Genomic DNA, 17121 nt, shown 5'->3' with positions numbered 1-17121 from the left:
GACTGAGACCACCCACAATTTGGAGGAACAACACCTCATATTGCTTCAACCAGATTCCATTAATATTGGCCTCTGGTTTTCATTAAACCCTCACCCCATCTCCCTATTTCTATGTCTTCTTTTCTTCAGCTCCTCACCTCAAGTTTTCTTTTCCCTCCCTCTCTTCCCCTACTGTTGGATGTGCTTCTCCCCCACCCTGCATCCCCCCCCCCCATTTTTAAAATAAAAATATTGATCATATGCAACAGGATCTGCTGGGTTTCTCCAGCACTTTTGTGCATTTATTAGAATAGTTCCTTTATAGTTTTACAAACTATATACTGTATACAGTGTATCCATTCGATCTTATTCTGCTTTGCCATCATCTTTTTGTTAATGCAACCCTCAAAGTGACTAATAAACTGTCGATAATCAGTCTAAATTATTTATTCCCATCCAGCCTTTAAAATCCACTAATATTTTCAGACTACCTAATTCAACAGGGCATTTATAGGATCAGAGGTTACTAAATAAAGGGAAGGGTCCTTCATCAAGGATACCCATCCCCTCTATCAAACAGCACTAAACCCAGCATCTGTAAATTAACTGCTCTATTGATTTCATACCAAAATCCATTTAAAGAACCATCCAAGGAACCTATAGGTTTTAACCTGCAAAAATTAACACAACGCTGAGATAAAATATCTGACAGTTGATCCCAGTTGTAAGTACATCATGATGGTTATAAGCCATGGAGAATACCGGCACTGCATCGTGACACAGATAAACAGATACATTTTAAAACAAAATTATGCTAAGATTTCTGTAGCTCAGTGGTTTTCAAACTGACCCCCACCCCCAAAACTCACATTCCACATGAAGTAATCCCTCTGCCATTAAGTGCTCTGTGATTGACAAGGGATTGATTAAAGTGGGATTTGAGTGGGAAGGGAAGGTTGAGAATCACTGCTCCTGGCCCAATTGTAACTGAAATATTTTGTTTGAGAAAAATTGTCTTTGGCCCACTTCCTTTGGAGTTAGGAGACCGTTCACGTAACGTGTATATTAGGTATAATTAAAACAGTCTTTTCAAACATTTTCTTTCCACTCACATCCCACCTTAAGCAATCCCTTACTAACCACAGAGCACCGATGGCATAGGGATTACTTAAAGTGGAATGAGAGTTTTGGGGCAGTTTGAAAACCACTGGTTTAGCTGCAGTGTGCAAGCAAACCAACTTATCAATATTTCTGAAATACAACAAACACTGGTGGAAATAAATGTTTCCTGCACTTTTGTTCATTTACCGTGATAATCTACTAACTAGAAACGTTGCATCACATACTTGTGGAAGAGGTGTCCACAGGGGAGTTTGCGAGCAGACTGCATTGAGTCCCAGCAGATGGCACAATCATCATCATTAGATGCCAATTCCTCGGGAGTTGCTGCTGCAAACCTGCCAAGTAAAGATTCGTGGGTCATGTCCATTCGACACGGGGAAAACAACAAAATTCAGGCTCCCCATTGGATCAACTAATTACTTAATTTATTTTTTGCAAACAAAACAGTAACAATAAGATTATCTGATCCATAAACTCTCTGACACTGTCACAGGAATAATTGATTTAAAATAATTTTACTCAGGAAGTGGGTCAGAGTGAAACACAAAAATCTGCAGATGATGCGATTGTAAGTAAAAACAAAAATGCTAAAGGAGCTACAATGATTATCCAAAATAACTGGAAACAATTTTCTGAATCGTTCCAGAGGTACCATGCTCAAGAGCCTGACCTCAATCATAGATGATGTGCAATATTAGATTTGCTTTTACAGGTATTGAGATTGGAATCCTTGGAGGTAACATTTTCAACATTATAACTGAAGAGTATTGCCCTCGTGTATTTCCCCCAAACTTGTGCGAATGGAGTCTTGACTTGCTGAGTAACAGACCACAGTCAATGAAGATGGGTAGCACATTTCCTTTATGATCACTCAGCCCTTGTGCTCCTCCAGGATATGCATACAGTCCCCCACTATACTCTCTCTACACCCCCAAATACCATTCCAACTCCATCTTCACATTTGCCATCATATGCCAGAGATAAAAATAACTATGAGACAAAGTACACAGACGATTCAACAACTCATGGTATGTTATCAAGATAGCAACCTCTCTCTCAACATCAGTAAGATAAAGGATATGGTTATTGACTTTGGGAGAGGCAAAGACCGCATCCCTATCCACATCAATGGCACTGACATTAGAAAATGATAGCTTTGTGAAGGTCAAGAAAGCACACCAGCACCTTGACTTTCTAAGACATGCCCCACCTTCCCCCCCACCCATCAACAACTTCTACAGATGCACCATCAAAAGTATACTAGTTGAATGCATCACATTGTGCTCAAGATCAGAAGCTGCAGATGATGAATGCAGCTCAGAATATCATGCAAGGTTTCTTCCCCTACCTGAACTCTGTCTACATACTACAACACCCAGCACACCCCAAGCATACACTCTCTTACTGGAGAAACGGCTCAAAAGTGTAGCAACATACTGAAAGGCAGTTTCTTCGTGCAGCTATCAGGTTCCTGAATTAAACCATTAGAGTGCCCTCGTGTATTCATTGATCTTATTTTCGTTGTAATTCCATCCATCCTCTGTCAAGTGTGCTCTCGTTCCTCTATTTTATATGGCTCTATGAAGGTTAGGACTGCCTAAAGAAATCTCTTGGTGCCTGCCACATTGACCACCGCCAGTGGGCTGATAACGCCTCAAACCGTGCATCTTGGCGCCTCACAGTTTGGCGGGCAGCAGCCTCCTTTGAAGAAGACCGCAGAGCCCACCTCACTGACAAAAGGCAAAGGAGGAAAAACCCAACACCCAACCCCAACCAACCAATTTTCCCTTGCAACCGCTGCAATCGTGTCTGCCTGTCCCGCATCGGACTGGTCAGCCACAAACGAGCCTGCAGCTGACGTGGACTTTTTACCCCCTCCATAAATCTTCGTCCGCGAAGCCAAGCCAAAAGAGAAGAGAAAAGATGAAGGTTAGAATTGACCTAACATGACTACACATAGAAGAACCTGCTCGCTGTACCAAGTATAATGTGACAAAGATTGAAACTTAAACCTGCAGCTTATCAGCTTTAAATAACAGCAGCAAATTGGATTTATTTGATTTAATCACTGACAATGAAAACAATGAAAAGTATAAACTTTTAGAATTGATAATGCTATTATTCTCATCATTAAACTTTACCATTGTTAGCTAAACAATGACGCTAAATCCCTTCAATTTTGAACTGGAATATACAAAAATCTGAAATAATTATGGCTCTTCAGTCATAAGCTACAGAACTCTGATCATTTGTAATATTACTATTCACTTTTGCATTGTATAAAAGAGAAGCACATCTATTCCTCAAAAAGCCTGGCCAACCACAGTCCCAAGCTATTGAACGGGCCAATCCAACACCATCTAAATCCAACACTAGGATGTAAAAACAAAGGGGTGAATAAGACCTTTCATGTTTCCATCTACCCCACCCCAAGAATTCTGCTCCTACTTGCTTTCCCATTGTGCTCCCTGCTCCCTTGATACCCCTTCTTCATTCACCTTGGGCAAAAAAAATAAAATTAAAAAAAAAAAATCGATGGCTCTCACTTGGATAAGAGGATCACTGGGGTCTCTGCTCCACCACCCCCCCCACCCCCCACTCATGACGTGATCTACCAGGATCGTTGTCTGAAGAGGGTGGGCCAAATTGTTGAGGACCCCTATCACTCAGAATCTTTCAGATAATCCAGTCAATAGACAATAGACAATAGGAGCTGGAGTAGGCCCTTCGGCCCGTCGAGCCAGCACCGCCATTTTACAGATCATGGCTGATCACTACCATCAGTACCCCTTTCCAGCCTTATCCACCAGAGCTAGCAGTACCAGGCAAGAAATAGCTTCTTCCCATGGGAGCAAGACTGCTGAACAACTAATGAATTGCTCACACTAACCCTCCAAGACTCTCACTATTTATTAAAATATATTTGTATATACAATACAACTACGATTATCCAAAATCGGATTCTCTGAAATCCTAATTTATCCAGAATATATCCATCCACCCACCCCCCCCCCCCCACCCCGCAACCAGAACTGACCTCACAGGTTGAAAAAAGTTCACCCTATGTGAAATTAGAATAACAATTGTTCTCATTTCAGATAATTCCCTCCCCTCTCTTTCCATTTTTTCCTTCCCTATTGATTTTTCACTCCAATTCTCCCTCTCAAACTGCATGCCACTGTAATCGGAAGAATCCCTTGTCCCAGCATCAAGGAGAGAGGCCCCCCGGCAGGACTGGGGACCTCTGGCTCCAGGGCAGCAGTGGGGAGGAGTTGGCAATCAGCGCCAGCCAGCATTTATTTGGTGAAAATTACACATTATTTTAATACTTAAAAAGCCTTCCCTTGTTGTTGGTTGTTGTTTAAACATTAACAAGTGATTTGCTATGACTACTGGCCTATTTTATTTTGAAAAAAAAACATTTATCCAACATAGGCCAGGTCCCCACCATTTTGGACAATCGGAGTTGTACTGATGTATATTTGTTCTGCATTCATTTCATTTGTCTTGTATATGTCTGGTTGTGTTTGCACCAAGGACTGGAGAACGATGTTTCCTTGGGTCATACTTGTGCCATCAGATGATAAATAAACAAACTTGAAAGGGGGAAATTAGCACATAAAGAACAGCTCCATATCTCCTCAAGGATACATCTTAATATCAAAACTAGATGAAAATTACGGAGATGGAAAATACAGGATCTGGGGCATATGGTTATAATTTCTTGATGCCTTCCCCTGCCATTTACACCCAATTACATTGCTAAATATTCACCTTGCCTCCATGTTGCCCACCACACGCAAGTAGTTCTTGTGACGCTTCAATCGGCGCTGGACTTCATGGAAAAGATAGCGAAGCTGCATGAATATCACCAGGCTTGCCATGGATAGCCAAATATTCCCAAAGAGCTGCAGAAAAATAAAATGAAACCAATACACAAATGAGCTGGAGAAACTCAGGAGCTACAAATAAGTTTTTAAACAGTGCACAACTTCAACAAAAAACCTTTAACAAGGAAAAGATGGAGAAATTATCACCACTAAACTTAAATAGTATCATCATTATTAGTTGGTCTCCAGACCCACAGAGTTTAATTTAGAACACTGAACAATCTCATCAAGGTGGCATGGTTAGTGCAATGCTATTACAGCGCCAGCGACCCGGGTTCAAATCCAGAGATGTCTATAAGGAATTTGTATGTTCTCTCCGTGTCTGCATGGGTTTCCTCCAAGTGATGCGGTTTCCTCTCACCTTTCAAAACAGGGGTAAGTTGGAGTATTGGGCAGCATGGGCTCATGATCCAGAAAGGATTGTTACTGTACAGTACGTCTACATTTAAAATTTAGAAGCATTCAAATAACCTTGGGCCCTGGAACTTGCTTTGGAATCAGTGAATTAATTATCCACTACCTAAATGACCTACAGCTTGATTTAGTGTTGCGTAACAATCAAATCAATATTAGTTATAAACAAAAGTGTGATATCATTAAAGATAAGCAAAGGGCAAACAAAACTGGACTCAATTATGGAAACAAATGAAGACAAAAATCCTGTTTTGGCATTAAATTTAATAGTGACCTTTTCCTTAAATCTACCCTTGGTTAATAAAAGTGTACCATAATCATTCTCAGATTTAAAGCTATCACATAGAAAGAGAAAAATCACACCACCTCAGAAGACCTTTTGGCCCACCATGAAGCCAAATTCAACAAACCTATCTGCCTGCACATCTCCCTATTCCCTACTTGATCACACTTTTGTGTAATGCCTCTTAATTGTGTAAGTATGCTTTCCTTATCTCAGATTCTATCAGGAATCACCAAGTAATGCTTGACGATAGGTGAAAAATTCAACCGGTTTTAAATATGCAATTTAGTTTAACTTGAACACCGTCAGATTACAGCATAAAGAACTGCAAATAAAATATCAATACTCAATTTGAAATGAGAATGAACTGCAGTAATGCCTTGTTCAAGAATACAAGAGAATAGAAATATTTATTCAGTCACAGTCTTAAAGACAGCCAGCAACCTACTTCTGCTTGGCCACAAACCTAACTTGGATCTTAAATCTGGAGGATCATGGACAGACAGTTAAGCATAACTTACCAGCATATGAATGTGATGCATTAAATCCACTGAGAGAAGATTCAATTCCATGACAAAATCAGTGTAATAAACATAGGTGCCTTTACTCTCCCAAGTGCCTTCATGATTCAGGTCCCAGAGATGAATAAAATACCTATAAACAATGGATCAAATACAGCTATAAAAAAAAGCCTTGTTGACCATCCTAGTGTTCAGACACATTTTAGAAACTCATTTTACTAATTAAACGGTCTCCTCAGATTGCTTGTCTGGCAAGAAAATGAATCAAGTTTTACACTTAAGTCCCAAACACCTTTGCTATACAAACACCAAACAAAATTTTGAAATCAATTTAATGAGATTAAGCACAAAAATTAAAAATAGTCATGGAATTTATTATAGTTTATAATTGAACACTTTCCACCCACCCACTATTCCACAAAACACCAAAAATCATCCAGTTACCTCAGAATAACATGAGCTGTCCGAACTGTCACAACCAAGCACTGGAACAGAAGATATGAAAAAGTCTTATCATATAGATTTGTTCAAACAATAGACATTGCACAAAAAGGAAAACTATTGGAATATATTTCCTATTTCCTCATTTAAAAGAAAAATCACATCTAGAACTAACAAGCCTTTAACTGGCTCTAACATCGGTAAATTGAAAAAAGTCTGTTAAACTCTTCCTCACATAACATCTCTCAATAACTCTACATTTAATAGTAAGTTAACCTCCACTATGCCAATCAGTACAAATTAGAAACAATGTCTCCTCCTCACCCCAAGGATGCGTGCTTAGCTCTAATCATTATAAACTGATGACTGCGTGGTCAGGCATAATTCCAATGCCATCTACAAGTTGTCAGCAGAATCATAAACGACAATAAGGAAGTGTACAGGAGGGAGATAGATCAGCTTGTTGAATGGTGTAACAACAACTACTTAATGTCAGCAAAACCAAGATGATTCTGGACTTCAGGAGGAAGTCAGGGGAAACACAACCCAGTCCTCATCGAAGGCTCAGGAGTAGAGGGTGAAGAACGGCTCAGGAGTAGAGGGTGAAGAACGGCTCAGGAGTAGAGGGTGAAGAACGGCTCAGGAGTAGAGGGTGAAGAACGGCTCAGGAGTAGAGGGTGAAGAACGGCTCAGGAGTAGAGGGTGAAGAACGGCTCAGGAGTAGAGGGTGAAGAACGGCTCAGGAGTAGAGGGTGAAGAACGGCTCAGGAGTAGAGGGTGAAGAACGGCTCAGGAGTAGAGGGTGAAGAACGGCTCAGGAGTAGAGGGTGAAGAACGGCTCAGGAGTAGAGGGTGAAGAACGGCTCAGGAGTAGAGGGTGAAGGACGGCTCAGGAGTAGAGGGTGAAGAACGGCTCAGGAGTAGAGGGTGAAGAACGGCTCAGGAGTAGAGGGTGAAGAACGGCTCAGGAGTAGAGGGTGAAGAACGGCTCAGGAGTAGAGGGTGAAGAACGGCTCAGGAGTAGAGGGTGAAGAACGGCTCAGGAGTAGAGGGTGAAGAACGGCTCAGGAGTAGAGGGTGAAGAACGGCTCAGGAGTAGAGGGTGAAGAACGGCTCAGGAGTAGAGGGTGAAGAACGGCTCAGGAGTAGAGGGTGAAGAACGGCTCAGGAGTAGAGGGTGAAGAACGGCTCAGGAGTAGAGGGTGAAGAACGGCTCAGGAGTAGAGGGTGAAGAACGGCTCAGGAGTAGAGGGTGAAGAACGGCTCAGGAGTAGAGAGTGAAGAACTGCAAATTCCTGAGTGTCAACATGTCCAAGAATCTGTCCTGGAGCCTCCATGTCAATGCAATCTACAGAAGGCTCGCCAGCGGCTGTACTTTGTGAGGTGTCTCAGGAGGTTCAATATGTCATCGAAGGCTCTCATAAACGTCTACAGCTGTAATGTGGAGAACATTCTGGCTGGTTGAATCACTGTCTGGTATGGAGATGCCAATTCTCAGGACAAGAATAAATTCCAGAGGGTTGTTAACTCTGCCTGCGATATCACAGGCACCAGACTTCACTCCATCGAGGACATCAACAGAGGCCGTGTCTTAAAAAGCAGCCTCTAGCCTCAAAGTCCCCCACCACCTAGGCCATGCCTTCTTCACTCTGCTACCATCAGGGAAAAGGTACAGGAGCCCAAAGATGAGCACTCAGCAGCACAAGGACAGCTTCTTCCCCACTGCCATTGGATTCCTGAATAATCAATGAACCCAAGACACTGCCCTACTTTTCGTGCACCATTATTGTTATTTTATTTTTTATAGTAATGTCGTAATGACGCTGCCACAAAACACCGAATTTCACGACAACAAATCCTGATTCCTAAAATGTGCGCACGTGTGGTTTCGAAGTCCAGACTATTACAAGGGCTTGCTTCTGGAAACGTCAATTGTAAAGTCAGTTTCAAATCTCTTGTTAAACACCAGAATACTTTAATTATGTTCCAGAAGTTTTAATACACCATCAGCTTTCTTGCAAACTTGCATGTCTTTTGATGAGTCAGCTTTTAGAGAGAATTTTCCTTGCTGGTGTATTCACACGTTTTCCTTCGCCTTCACCCTGCCTTCCACAAAGGACAGGCTTTATTTTGATCTTCACCCTGCCTTCCACAAAGGACAGGCTTTATTTTGATCTTCACCCTGCCTTCCACAAAGGACAGGCTTTATTTTGATCTTCACCCTGCCTTCCACAAAGGACAGGCTTTATTCAGATTCCTGTGCTCTGCCTCCAACCTTCTTCATCCTGCCTCCCTTCCCATGTGACCTGGCATCACACAGCTTCAGTATGTTTTGCAAAACCTCTCCTATTCCAACATTTGATATTACAAAGTCTAGTACCTGCTACTCAAATGGATCTGGGTTTGCAGCATTGCCAGCACAAGGTTGAATGTATCCAATATTGTTCCCTTAAAGCATGTTGTCCTGACATGGTGATCCATTTTAAATCCATAATTGGCTTATCTGCTATACTTTGCATTTCCAAACTAACCATTTTATGAGATAAGAGAAAGGAATGGAAGTAGGCCAATGAATCTGCTCTTGTTCTCTCTTAGTGTCAGTTTTTAAAATGTGCTGTGGTGTGTGTACTCCTGTAACCATGCCCTCTAAATAAGAGATACAATTCTGTTAACTTCAAATATTATCAACACATCCATTACAATATATAAAAAAAGTTAGAAAACAAACATTTATTGTTTAATGTCCATTTCTATATATAAAGGACCTGCCATACTTACCTCAGCTGCCATAAAAGATAAAGTATGCATTCCATGCGAATATCCAACCAGCACACATATCAATCCCAGACTAAAACAGGTCAGTAGCAAGGAAACCAGCAGTGCCAAGACTCTGATGTGGCTGCTCATAGGAGTAGTTGGAGAGAAAGATAACTGAAAAAGAATGAACAATGTGGGGAAACACAAAACAAAATGCATCAGGGTGTTAATCAAGTCTTTCTAAGAGGCGCTAATTTTAAAATGTTCTCTTCACAAAAGGACCAATAAAATATGAGCTGAGGTTTAAAAAAATGTTTACCCCACTGGGTTCTTTGTAAAGACCATAAACACAAGTTACATCAACCTGATCTGCTAAAATATCCATTCATAAAAATTTTCCCCAAGATGAACATGTCACAGAAAATATGGAACAGGTAGAAAATATAACTCCAAAAATTATAGCTGTGATTTATGATTAAATCAGGAAATTTATCTCCACATTTCAACTTCTAAAATTGTTTTTAAAATGTCCACATTTGAACCATCCCAATATTTAAAACAGCATTGCAGAACAAAAGTACTGATGTTCAATACCACCTATACCTCCAAATTGGCACAGTAGGCATCTTAGCCCAGTACTTTATTAATTTATTCAATAATTTACTTGGCTTTCTAAAAACAAAACTACTTCAGAGAAGAGGCGAATAAAAACAAACTGGAAGGTTCATGACAATCACAGCTGTGAAATTTATGTTTGTAAAAATCATCTAACTAGACTCCATGGGGTGAATTGAAGAAAAAGAGAGAAAAGAATTCATACTACTGGGAAAACATTATAGATTATAGATTCCAGAATAAATTCCAGAATAGATTCCAGATTATCTGAGGGAAATTGAGCAAATTTTCAGGCAAGCTTTCGACAAACATAAAAGCACTAAGATGGTTAGAGGGGCAGAATTAGTTGGGATCCAGTCTAAAAGGGCCTGGAGGATCAAGAAATTACCAACCTGCAATCAGAAAACAATATTAGCCAGTATGCACAGAAAGTGCAAGATGGAGGGCAGTGGAAGATTTAGTTACATTTTTACTTAAATTTAAATAAATGGGTAGTAGGATGCGATGCAAGATGGGGGAAGTCAAATGTGAACCACTCTCTGTCTGGATTTGATTTCCTGGAAGATTAGTCACAGATAAATGCCATCAATCACATTTATCAAATAATTGGGAACGAAAACAAAATCCCTACTTGCACAGCTCCAGGAAACATGCTGAAAGCTAGAATTAGGTTAGGAAGCACATTACTGAGTAGTGGACACAAAAGGACAAATTTTCCACTTGTCTTAAATATCCTGATTCTAAAAAGTCAGTTGAAATTACTCAAGGTATGTTATGCAAGGATGGAGCGGAGACAACGCTGGTGGAAGCGTTCTAGGAGGCGTAGGTGGTGCCGGTAGAGGACCCATGATTCGGAGCCGAACAGGAGCGTGGGTATGACAACGGCTCTGTATACGCTTATCTTTGTGAGGTTTTTCAGTTGGTTGTTTTTCCAGACTCTTTTGTGTAGTCTTCCAAAGGCGCTATTTGCCTTGGCGAGTCTGTTGTCTATCTCATTGTCGATCCTTGCATCTGATGAAATGGAGCAGCCGAGATAGGTAAACTGGTTGACCGTTTTGAGTTTTGTGTGCCCGATGGAGATGTGGGGGGGCTGGTAGTCATGGTGGGGAGCTGGCTGATGGAGGACCTCAGTTTTCTTCAGGCTGACTACCAGGCCAAACATTTTGGCAGTTTCCGCAAAGCAGGACGTCAAGCGCTGAAGAGCTGGCTCTGAATGGGCAACTAAAGCGGCATCATCTGCAAAGAGTAGTTCACGGACAAGTTTCTCTTGTGTCTTGGTGTGAGCTTGCAGGCGCCTCAGATTGAAGAGACTGCCATCCGTGCGGTACCGGATGTAAACAGCGTCTTCATTGTTGGGGTCTTTCATGGCTTGGTTCAGCATCATGCTGAAGAAGATCCATTGGAGCGCTCACACCCCTAACGTCGAGGTACTCGAGATGGCAGAGGTCGACAGCATCGAGTCCACGCTGCTGAAGATCCAGCTGCGCTGGATGGGTCACGTCTCCAGAATGGAGGACCATCGCCTTCCCAAGATCGTATTATATGGCGAGCTCTCCACTGGCCACCGTGACAGAGGTGCACCAAAGAAAAGGTACAAGGACTGCCTAAAGAAATCTCTTGGTGCCTGCCACATTGACCACCGCCAGTGGACTGATAACGCCTCAAACCATGCATCTTGGCGCCTCACAGTTTGGCGGGCAGCAGCCTCCTTTGAAGAAGACCGCAGAGCCCACCTCACTGACAAAAGGCAAAGGAGGAAAAACCCAACACCCAACCCCAACCAACCAATTTTCCCTTGCAACCGCTGCAATCGTGTCTGCCTGTCCCGCATCGGACTGGTCAGCCACAAACGAGCCTGCAGCTGACGTGGACTTTTTTACCCCCTCCATAAATCTTCGTCCGCGAAGCCAAGCCAAAGAGAGATGTTATGCAAGACTCGATGTTAAAATCCCTTTTTGCACTCCTGAGACTTGCCTAGACTCTGCGGGGAAGCGAAGTGAGAGGTGGCATCTTCTGAGTTATCAAGTTGGTGCTCTCCTTCCTCAGTGTTTCGCTGATAGTGTAAAAGTTAAAACCCGATTTGTAGTTCATTTTTATGACTATCCCTTTAAGAATGATTGTTATTTGTAGTATTACCATAGTTACTATGACATCATATGTCGTAATATCGAGGCGTACGGGGAGCTTGCTTTCATTCTTCGAAGAACCATGGAGGAGCCATAAGCATCGAAATATTTTTCTTTGAATTTGTCTCATCATCTATTAATCGTCTCTTATTATCGTCTTATATTGTTATGTCTTTGAATATAGCCGAATGCTTTGTTATTTATTTTATGAAAATCTCAATGCAAAGTTATGCAAAATGTTTTATTAACGAATTAAAGCTACTTGCAGCTGAAAATATATTTGGTTTATTGGAATGATAAGATAGTAAATCGGAATATCATTGCTTACGTTTCTGTGACGATGACATGTTTTGAAAGTGGAAAATATGAGAGATTAAAAAGTGTCATCTACAGATAGACCCAGGCAAAGATGCATATTCATTGCTGAATTCTTTACTTATTAGTACTTCAAACCTCACAAATTCCCATTCATTTTCTTGTTTTCTGTTAAATCGACCAGAACCAAATAGCAATTTTATGGCACTAAGCAATGGCTTCAATGACTAAACAGTAACATTTCATTTTATTTCTGGCCTCGAAGTAATACCAAAAGCACAAGATGTGGTCTGCATAAATTGTCACTGTAACCACGTTAACATCAATTTGCTATATTACTAAATCTTATGATGACATTAATAGAAGACAATTAACATTGTAAGCCAATTGTTCCCACTTAGGTTGCACTTAAGGCTAAACTACAGTTGGTTTAAGTCAGAAATATATGTTCTTCCATATTTATAAAATTGTAAATTCATTATTGTATATTTTGGTGGATAAGGTGTCCTTCAGATAGGACAAGATCCCAATTTCAGTCTGAATTTCATGGTTTCAGCTCATATCAATAGTATAAGAAAACCCCTCAAACATACCTATACCATACGTGTTGACTTGAGTTGGCGTCACATTGACTGAGTTAGTGGGCGTGGCCGGTAGGTAGGTGAAGCACCATCACAAAACAATTCATGGTTCAGTCTGTTACTAGCTTCTGTCTTAACCAGTTTAATTTAAAAAAAAATCAAATTGTTATCAATGGAGCCACCAGCAAAACGAAGAAAGAATGAAGCAAGTTTTCAGTTAAAAGTCATTGAAGTGGGCAAGGAATCTACCAACTGTGCTTCTGCAAGGACATTTGACATTACTAAGAGAGTAAGAGAGTGGAGAAAGAATGAAGATGTTTTAAGAAAAATACCAAAGAAACAATGTTCAATGAGAAGAGGAATCATTCATTGGCCAGGTTTGGAAAATCATGTTGCAGAATGGGTACTCGAACAGAGGCAAGATCGCTACATAGTCACAAGAAATAAAATCAGAGCATATGCACTAAAGTGGGCAAGGTCAAACTCAACACAATAGAGATTTTAATGGTGTAGGCTGGTGCAACCGTTTCAGGAATAGGAAAAATCTGGTAATATGACAAAAAACAAAAATTGCTCAGAAACTACCAAAAGATCTTGATTTTGATCAAAAGTTTTCAGCAGTGGGACACTGACAACAAAGCTGACTCACCGAATTCAGACTGGGACCCATACAATAACATTGTGCTTGCTGGGTTCTTTGCCCATGACAATAAAGCTAGTGATTTTCAAGGGTTTTTAAATGTGTGTGATGTGGCTTTTTTTTTTAATTTGACAATTCTTTTATTGTTTTAACACCACATTGGTAATGGATTTTATTGCAAAATAAAAACTGTGTACACTACAGCAGCTTTTTTTTTAAAAAATAGCTTAAAAAATTATTTATAGGGTTGGATCTGGGTGGGTTATGAAACCAATCAAGTGGTATTCTGAATAAATTTTAAGGACACTTTTTGTGTCTGGCCTACAGGACGACCCCTTCTTTGGGGGGTGTTCTTTGGGTACTTCAAGTGTTGTCTTATCCACTGAAATATCCAGTAAATACTTTAAATCTTTCCCAGATACCATTAAGTTGCTATGGACTTGTGATTAAAATCTCCAAAATACATCATTATAATGTGCAAGTCATATTTGCATATTTAAGTTTCTAATTTGCATATTAACTTACATATTCAAAACGATCTTTACATAACTGGACTATGAGGTGAAGGAAGACAAGAACAGCAAACCAGAGACACCACATTACCACCTCCTCGACTGTTTGAACATTCAGCACACCAAATATGAAGATAAACTTGTAGAAAATGAAATTCCAAAATTTATCCTTCAGATGCTGTGGAAAGGATACACAGAGTCAGACAAGCTAATCAATGATTGTGATTAACATATCTTCATACATAGTGTACAATTTTGATCATTCCTGACTGCATTACAATCTACCTAATATCCAATATAAAATGGCATAGTGCTCATGTACTATCTTTGCCTCCTCATGGAGATCCTATTCAATATAAAAAGCATTTAACTAATTTAAGAGTGCCAATATTATCTTTGTATAATAATATTTTATTTTTAAATCCAGTGCATGGAATTGCACCATGGAAATTCAATAAACCTGGCATAAAACTTCAATGCTACCTATTTAAAAGATTCAGGCATGAAACTTCCTTTTTCTTTGCCAAAAGGTCTTGATACAAACAGTCTTAGCACAGACATGAGTCGATATCAGCAACTTAACCAAACTGGTTATTATCTTAACATTCCTGTTTCATCTTGTATTTGTATGTGTGAGTTCTTAAGACAACACATGAAGGAAAAGGTTCCCTACTTTAACGTTGATGTAAACAGAACCATGAGGCTGCAAGCCTCCATTACAGATCTTACATACTGTCTCTTGCTCTGTGTCACCCCCTGCTGGCAGCCAAGTATAATCAAATAGGAACTATAATCCTTAAGGCATTGCTACCATGATCACTATCATTACATCTCCCTTTCTTCAAACAAAAGTAGTTTACTTTTAACTAACATCTTTTCTTTGTATAACTCTGCAATTTTAACTATAACACCAGGAACTTACATTTTCATTATCAACATTGTTAACATGTTTTTTTTAAACTTTGTGTTCACATTTACATACACTAAAACTTGAAGAGTGAAAAAGATAGCACTTTTCATTCTATAACATGTCTTTAAATTTGCTCAATTAGTCTCTTAGGAGGATTTACGTGACTTGATGATTTCCTGATTGATTGTCCTTGAATCTGAGTTGTTGCCTCAGATAATGTCTTCTCAGATGTGCATTCAGGTTGTTCAACAGTATCCGTCTTTCCATCGACTGTTGCTGGTCCCATTTGAAGAGCTCAATGATTTCTTCACAGAACAGCACCTTCATCTGTCTGAATGGTGTATTATCTTGGTTGGACTTCAAGGACAGTTCCCTTCGGAGTCCATAAGTTTGTTTTGTCTTTTAGCCTTACTTGGTCACTAGTGTAGAGTTCTAGTAGGTTTTTTTGTTCCTCTGTCAAAGTAATACTTTTGCTTTTCTTTGTTATTCTTTGAACTTCCTCACTTTCTCCCCCTCTTTTTGTTTTTAAGAGGTTCTCCTGAATGGGTAGGTTTTATCTTCACCTACGTCCCATAAGGAGCTGTGCTGGTGACGTACCACACTTGAGCAGCATTGTGCGGTATACTAGCATGCTCTGGTAGAAGTACATTCCACTGTCTTTTGCCTTGTTCATCATTCTTTTCACTGTCTGTACCGATTTTTGCACTAGACTACTGGACTTTAAATTGCAAAACTGAGGTCCATTGTCTGAAGAACTCACTTCCCACACCATTTCTGAAGAATACAGCTTTTATACCTATTATTACACCATCTGCAGTGGTGGTGTTTAGTCTACACACCTCTGGATATAGGGAGTAATAGTCTGACAACAAGATAGCTCTTCCCTTGACATTCGAAAAGGTCAACGCCCATCTTCTAGTAAGGTCTGTATGGTGCTGGGTGTGGTTTTAATGGTTCTACAGGATTGCTTGATTGATATTTCTGGCATATCGTATAGTTTGACACTTCTTTTGTTATATCATTGTTAATTCTTGGCCAGCACATCACATCTCATGCTCTTTTCTTTCACTTTTCAATTCTGAGATGTCCTCCATGGATCCTTTTTAGCGGCTCTTTTTTCACTTTGGATAAGGATTTTACTTCCTTTGTAGATGATTTCAACCACTGATAGTTCCGCACTGCAGTTCCAGTACTCTCCTACATCAGGTAATCAGTCCTGCTTCATGTTGGGCCATTCATCCAAGATATTTTTTTCTCAGTTGTCTCTGTGTTTCATCTTTATTTGTCTCTGACTTTACGAGCTCCATTTTTGAATCTGATACGGGCAGTGCACTCATGATCATGTCCACAAAGGGGTTCACGTCTTCATCCATTTTGGTGATTGCGGGCTCTCTCATGTCAACAGCTCTAGACAATGTGTCTGGTATGTAAATTAGCTTACCTGGAGTGTATGCCACATTCAGAGTATAGCGTTACAGCCTAATCATCATTCTTTGTATTCTAAGTGGACATTGATTTAATGGCTTTTGGAACAATACAATCAAGGACTTATGGTCAGTCTCCATAAAATTGCTTGTCCTGACACAAACTGATGAAATCTTTCACAGGCGTATGTGATGCTGAGCAGCTCCTTTTCAATTTGAGCATATCGTGTCTCCGCATCTGTCATTGAGCATGACAGAGGGTGACATGGGTTGCCAGTCATCATATTTTTGCAGAAGAACTGCACCAAGCCCACTATGTGATGTGTCTGATGATATCTTTATGGGTCTCACTGGGTCGTAAAATCTCAGAACTGGTTCCTCTGTGAGCAATTTCTTTAGTTCGCTCTGACTTTCCCATTCAATGTTCTTTTTTGTTAGTCTTCTCAATGGAGACATCTTTTCTGAGAGGTTGGATATGAATTTACCCATATAGTCGACCATTCCATTAAACCTCTTTACGCCCTTTTTGCATTGTTGCCTTGGCATGTTCCCAATGGCGGACACCTTTCTGGAATCTGGTCTGATGCCCTC

The 17121-nt window shown here is 40.3% G+C and overlaps 1 protein-coding gene across 3 annotated transcripts in view; it reads right to left on the bottom strand.

Moving 5' to 3' along the window:
* Nucleotides 1–17121, bottom strand: part of amfra (autocrine motility factor receptor a) — a 92253-nt gene that overhangs the window by 29159 nt on the left and 45973 nt on the right. For 2 of the 3 annotated variants that reach the window (XM_069901055.1, XM_069901053.1), the window contains exons 3-8: nt 14210–14374; nt 9429–9581; nt 6654–6694; nt 6210–6342; nt 4876–5009; nt 1326–1436 (exon numbers count right to left, since the gene is read on the bottom strand). In XM_069901055.1, the coding sequence (XP_069757156.1) occupies nt 1326–1436; nt 4876–5009; nt 6210–6342; nt 6654–6694; nt 9429–9581; nt 14210–14374 (737 nt within the window). The remainder of the gene's footprint in view (nt 1–1325; nt 1437–4875; nt 5010–6209; nt 6343–6653; nt 6695–9428; nt 9582–14209; nt 14375–17121) is intronic. The other variant, XM_069901054.1, reaches the window with a different exon arrangement.

The sequence above is a fragment of the Narcine bancroftii genome, chromosome 10, assembly GCF_036971445.1.
Source record: "Narcine bancroftii isolate sNarBan1 chromosome 10, sNarBan1.hap1, whole genome shotgun sequence".
NCBI lineage: Eukaryota > Metazoa > Chordata > Chondrichthyes > Torpediniformes > Narcinidae > Narcine > Narcine bancroftii.
This window is presented reverse-complemented; position numbering and strand designations above follow the sequence as displayed.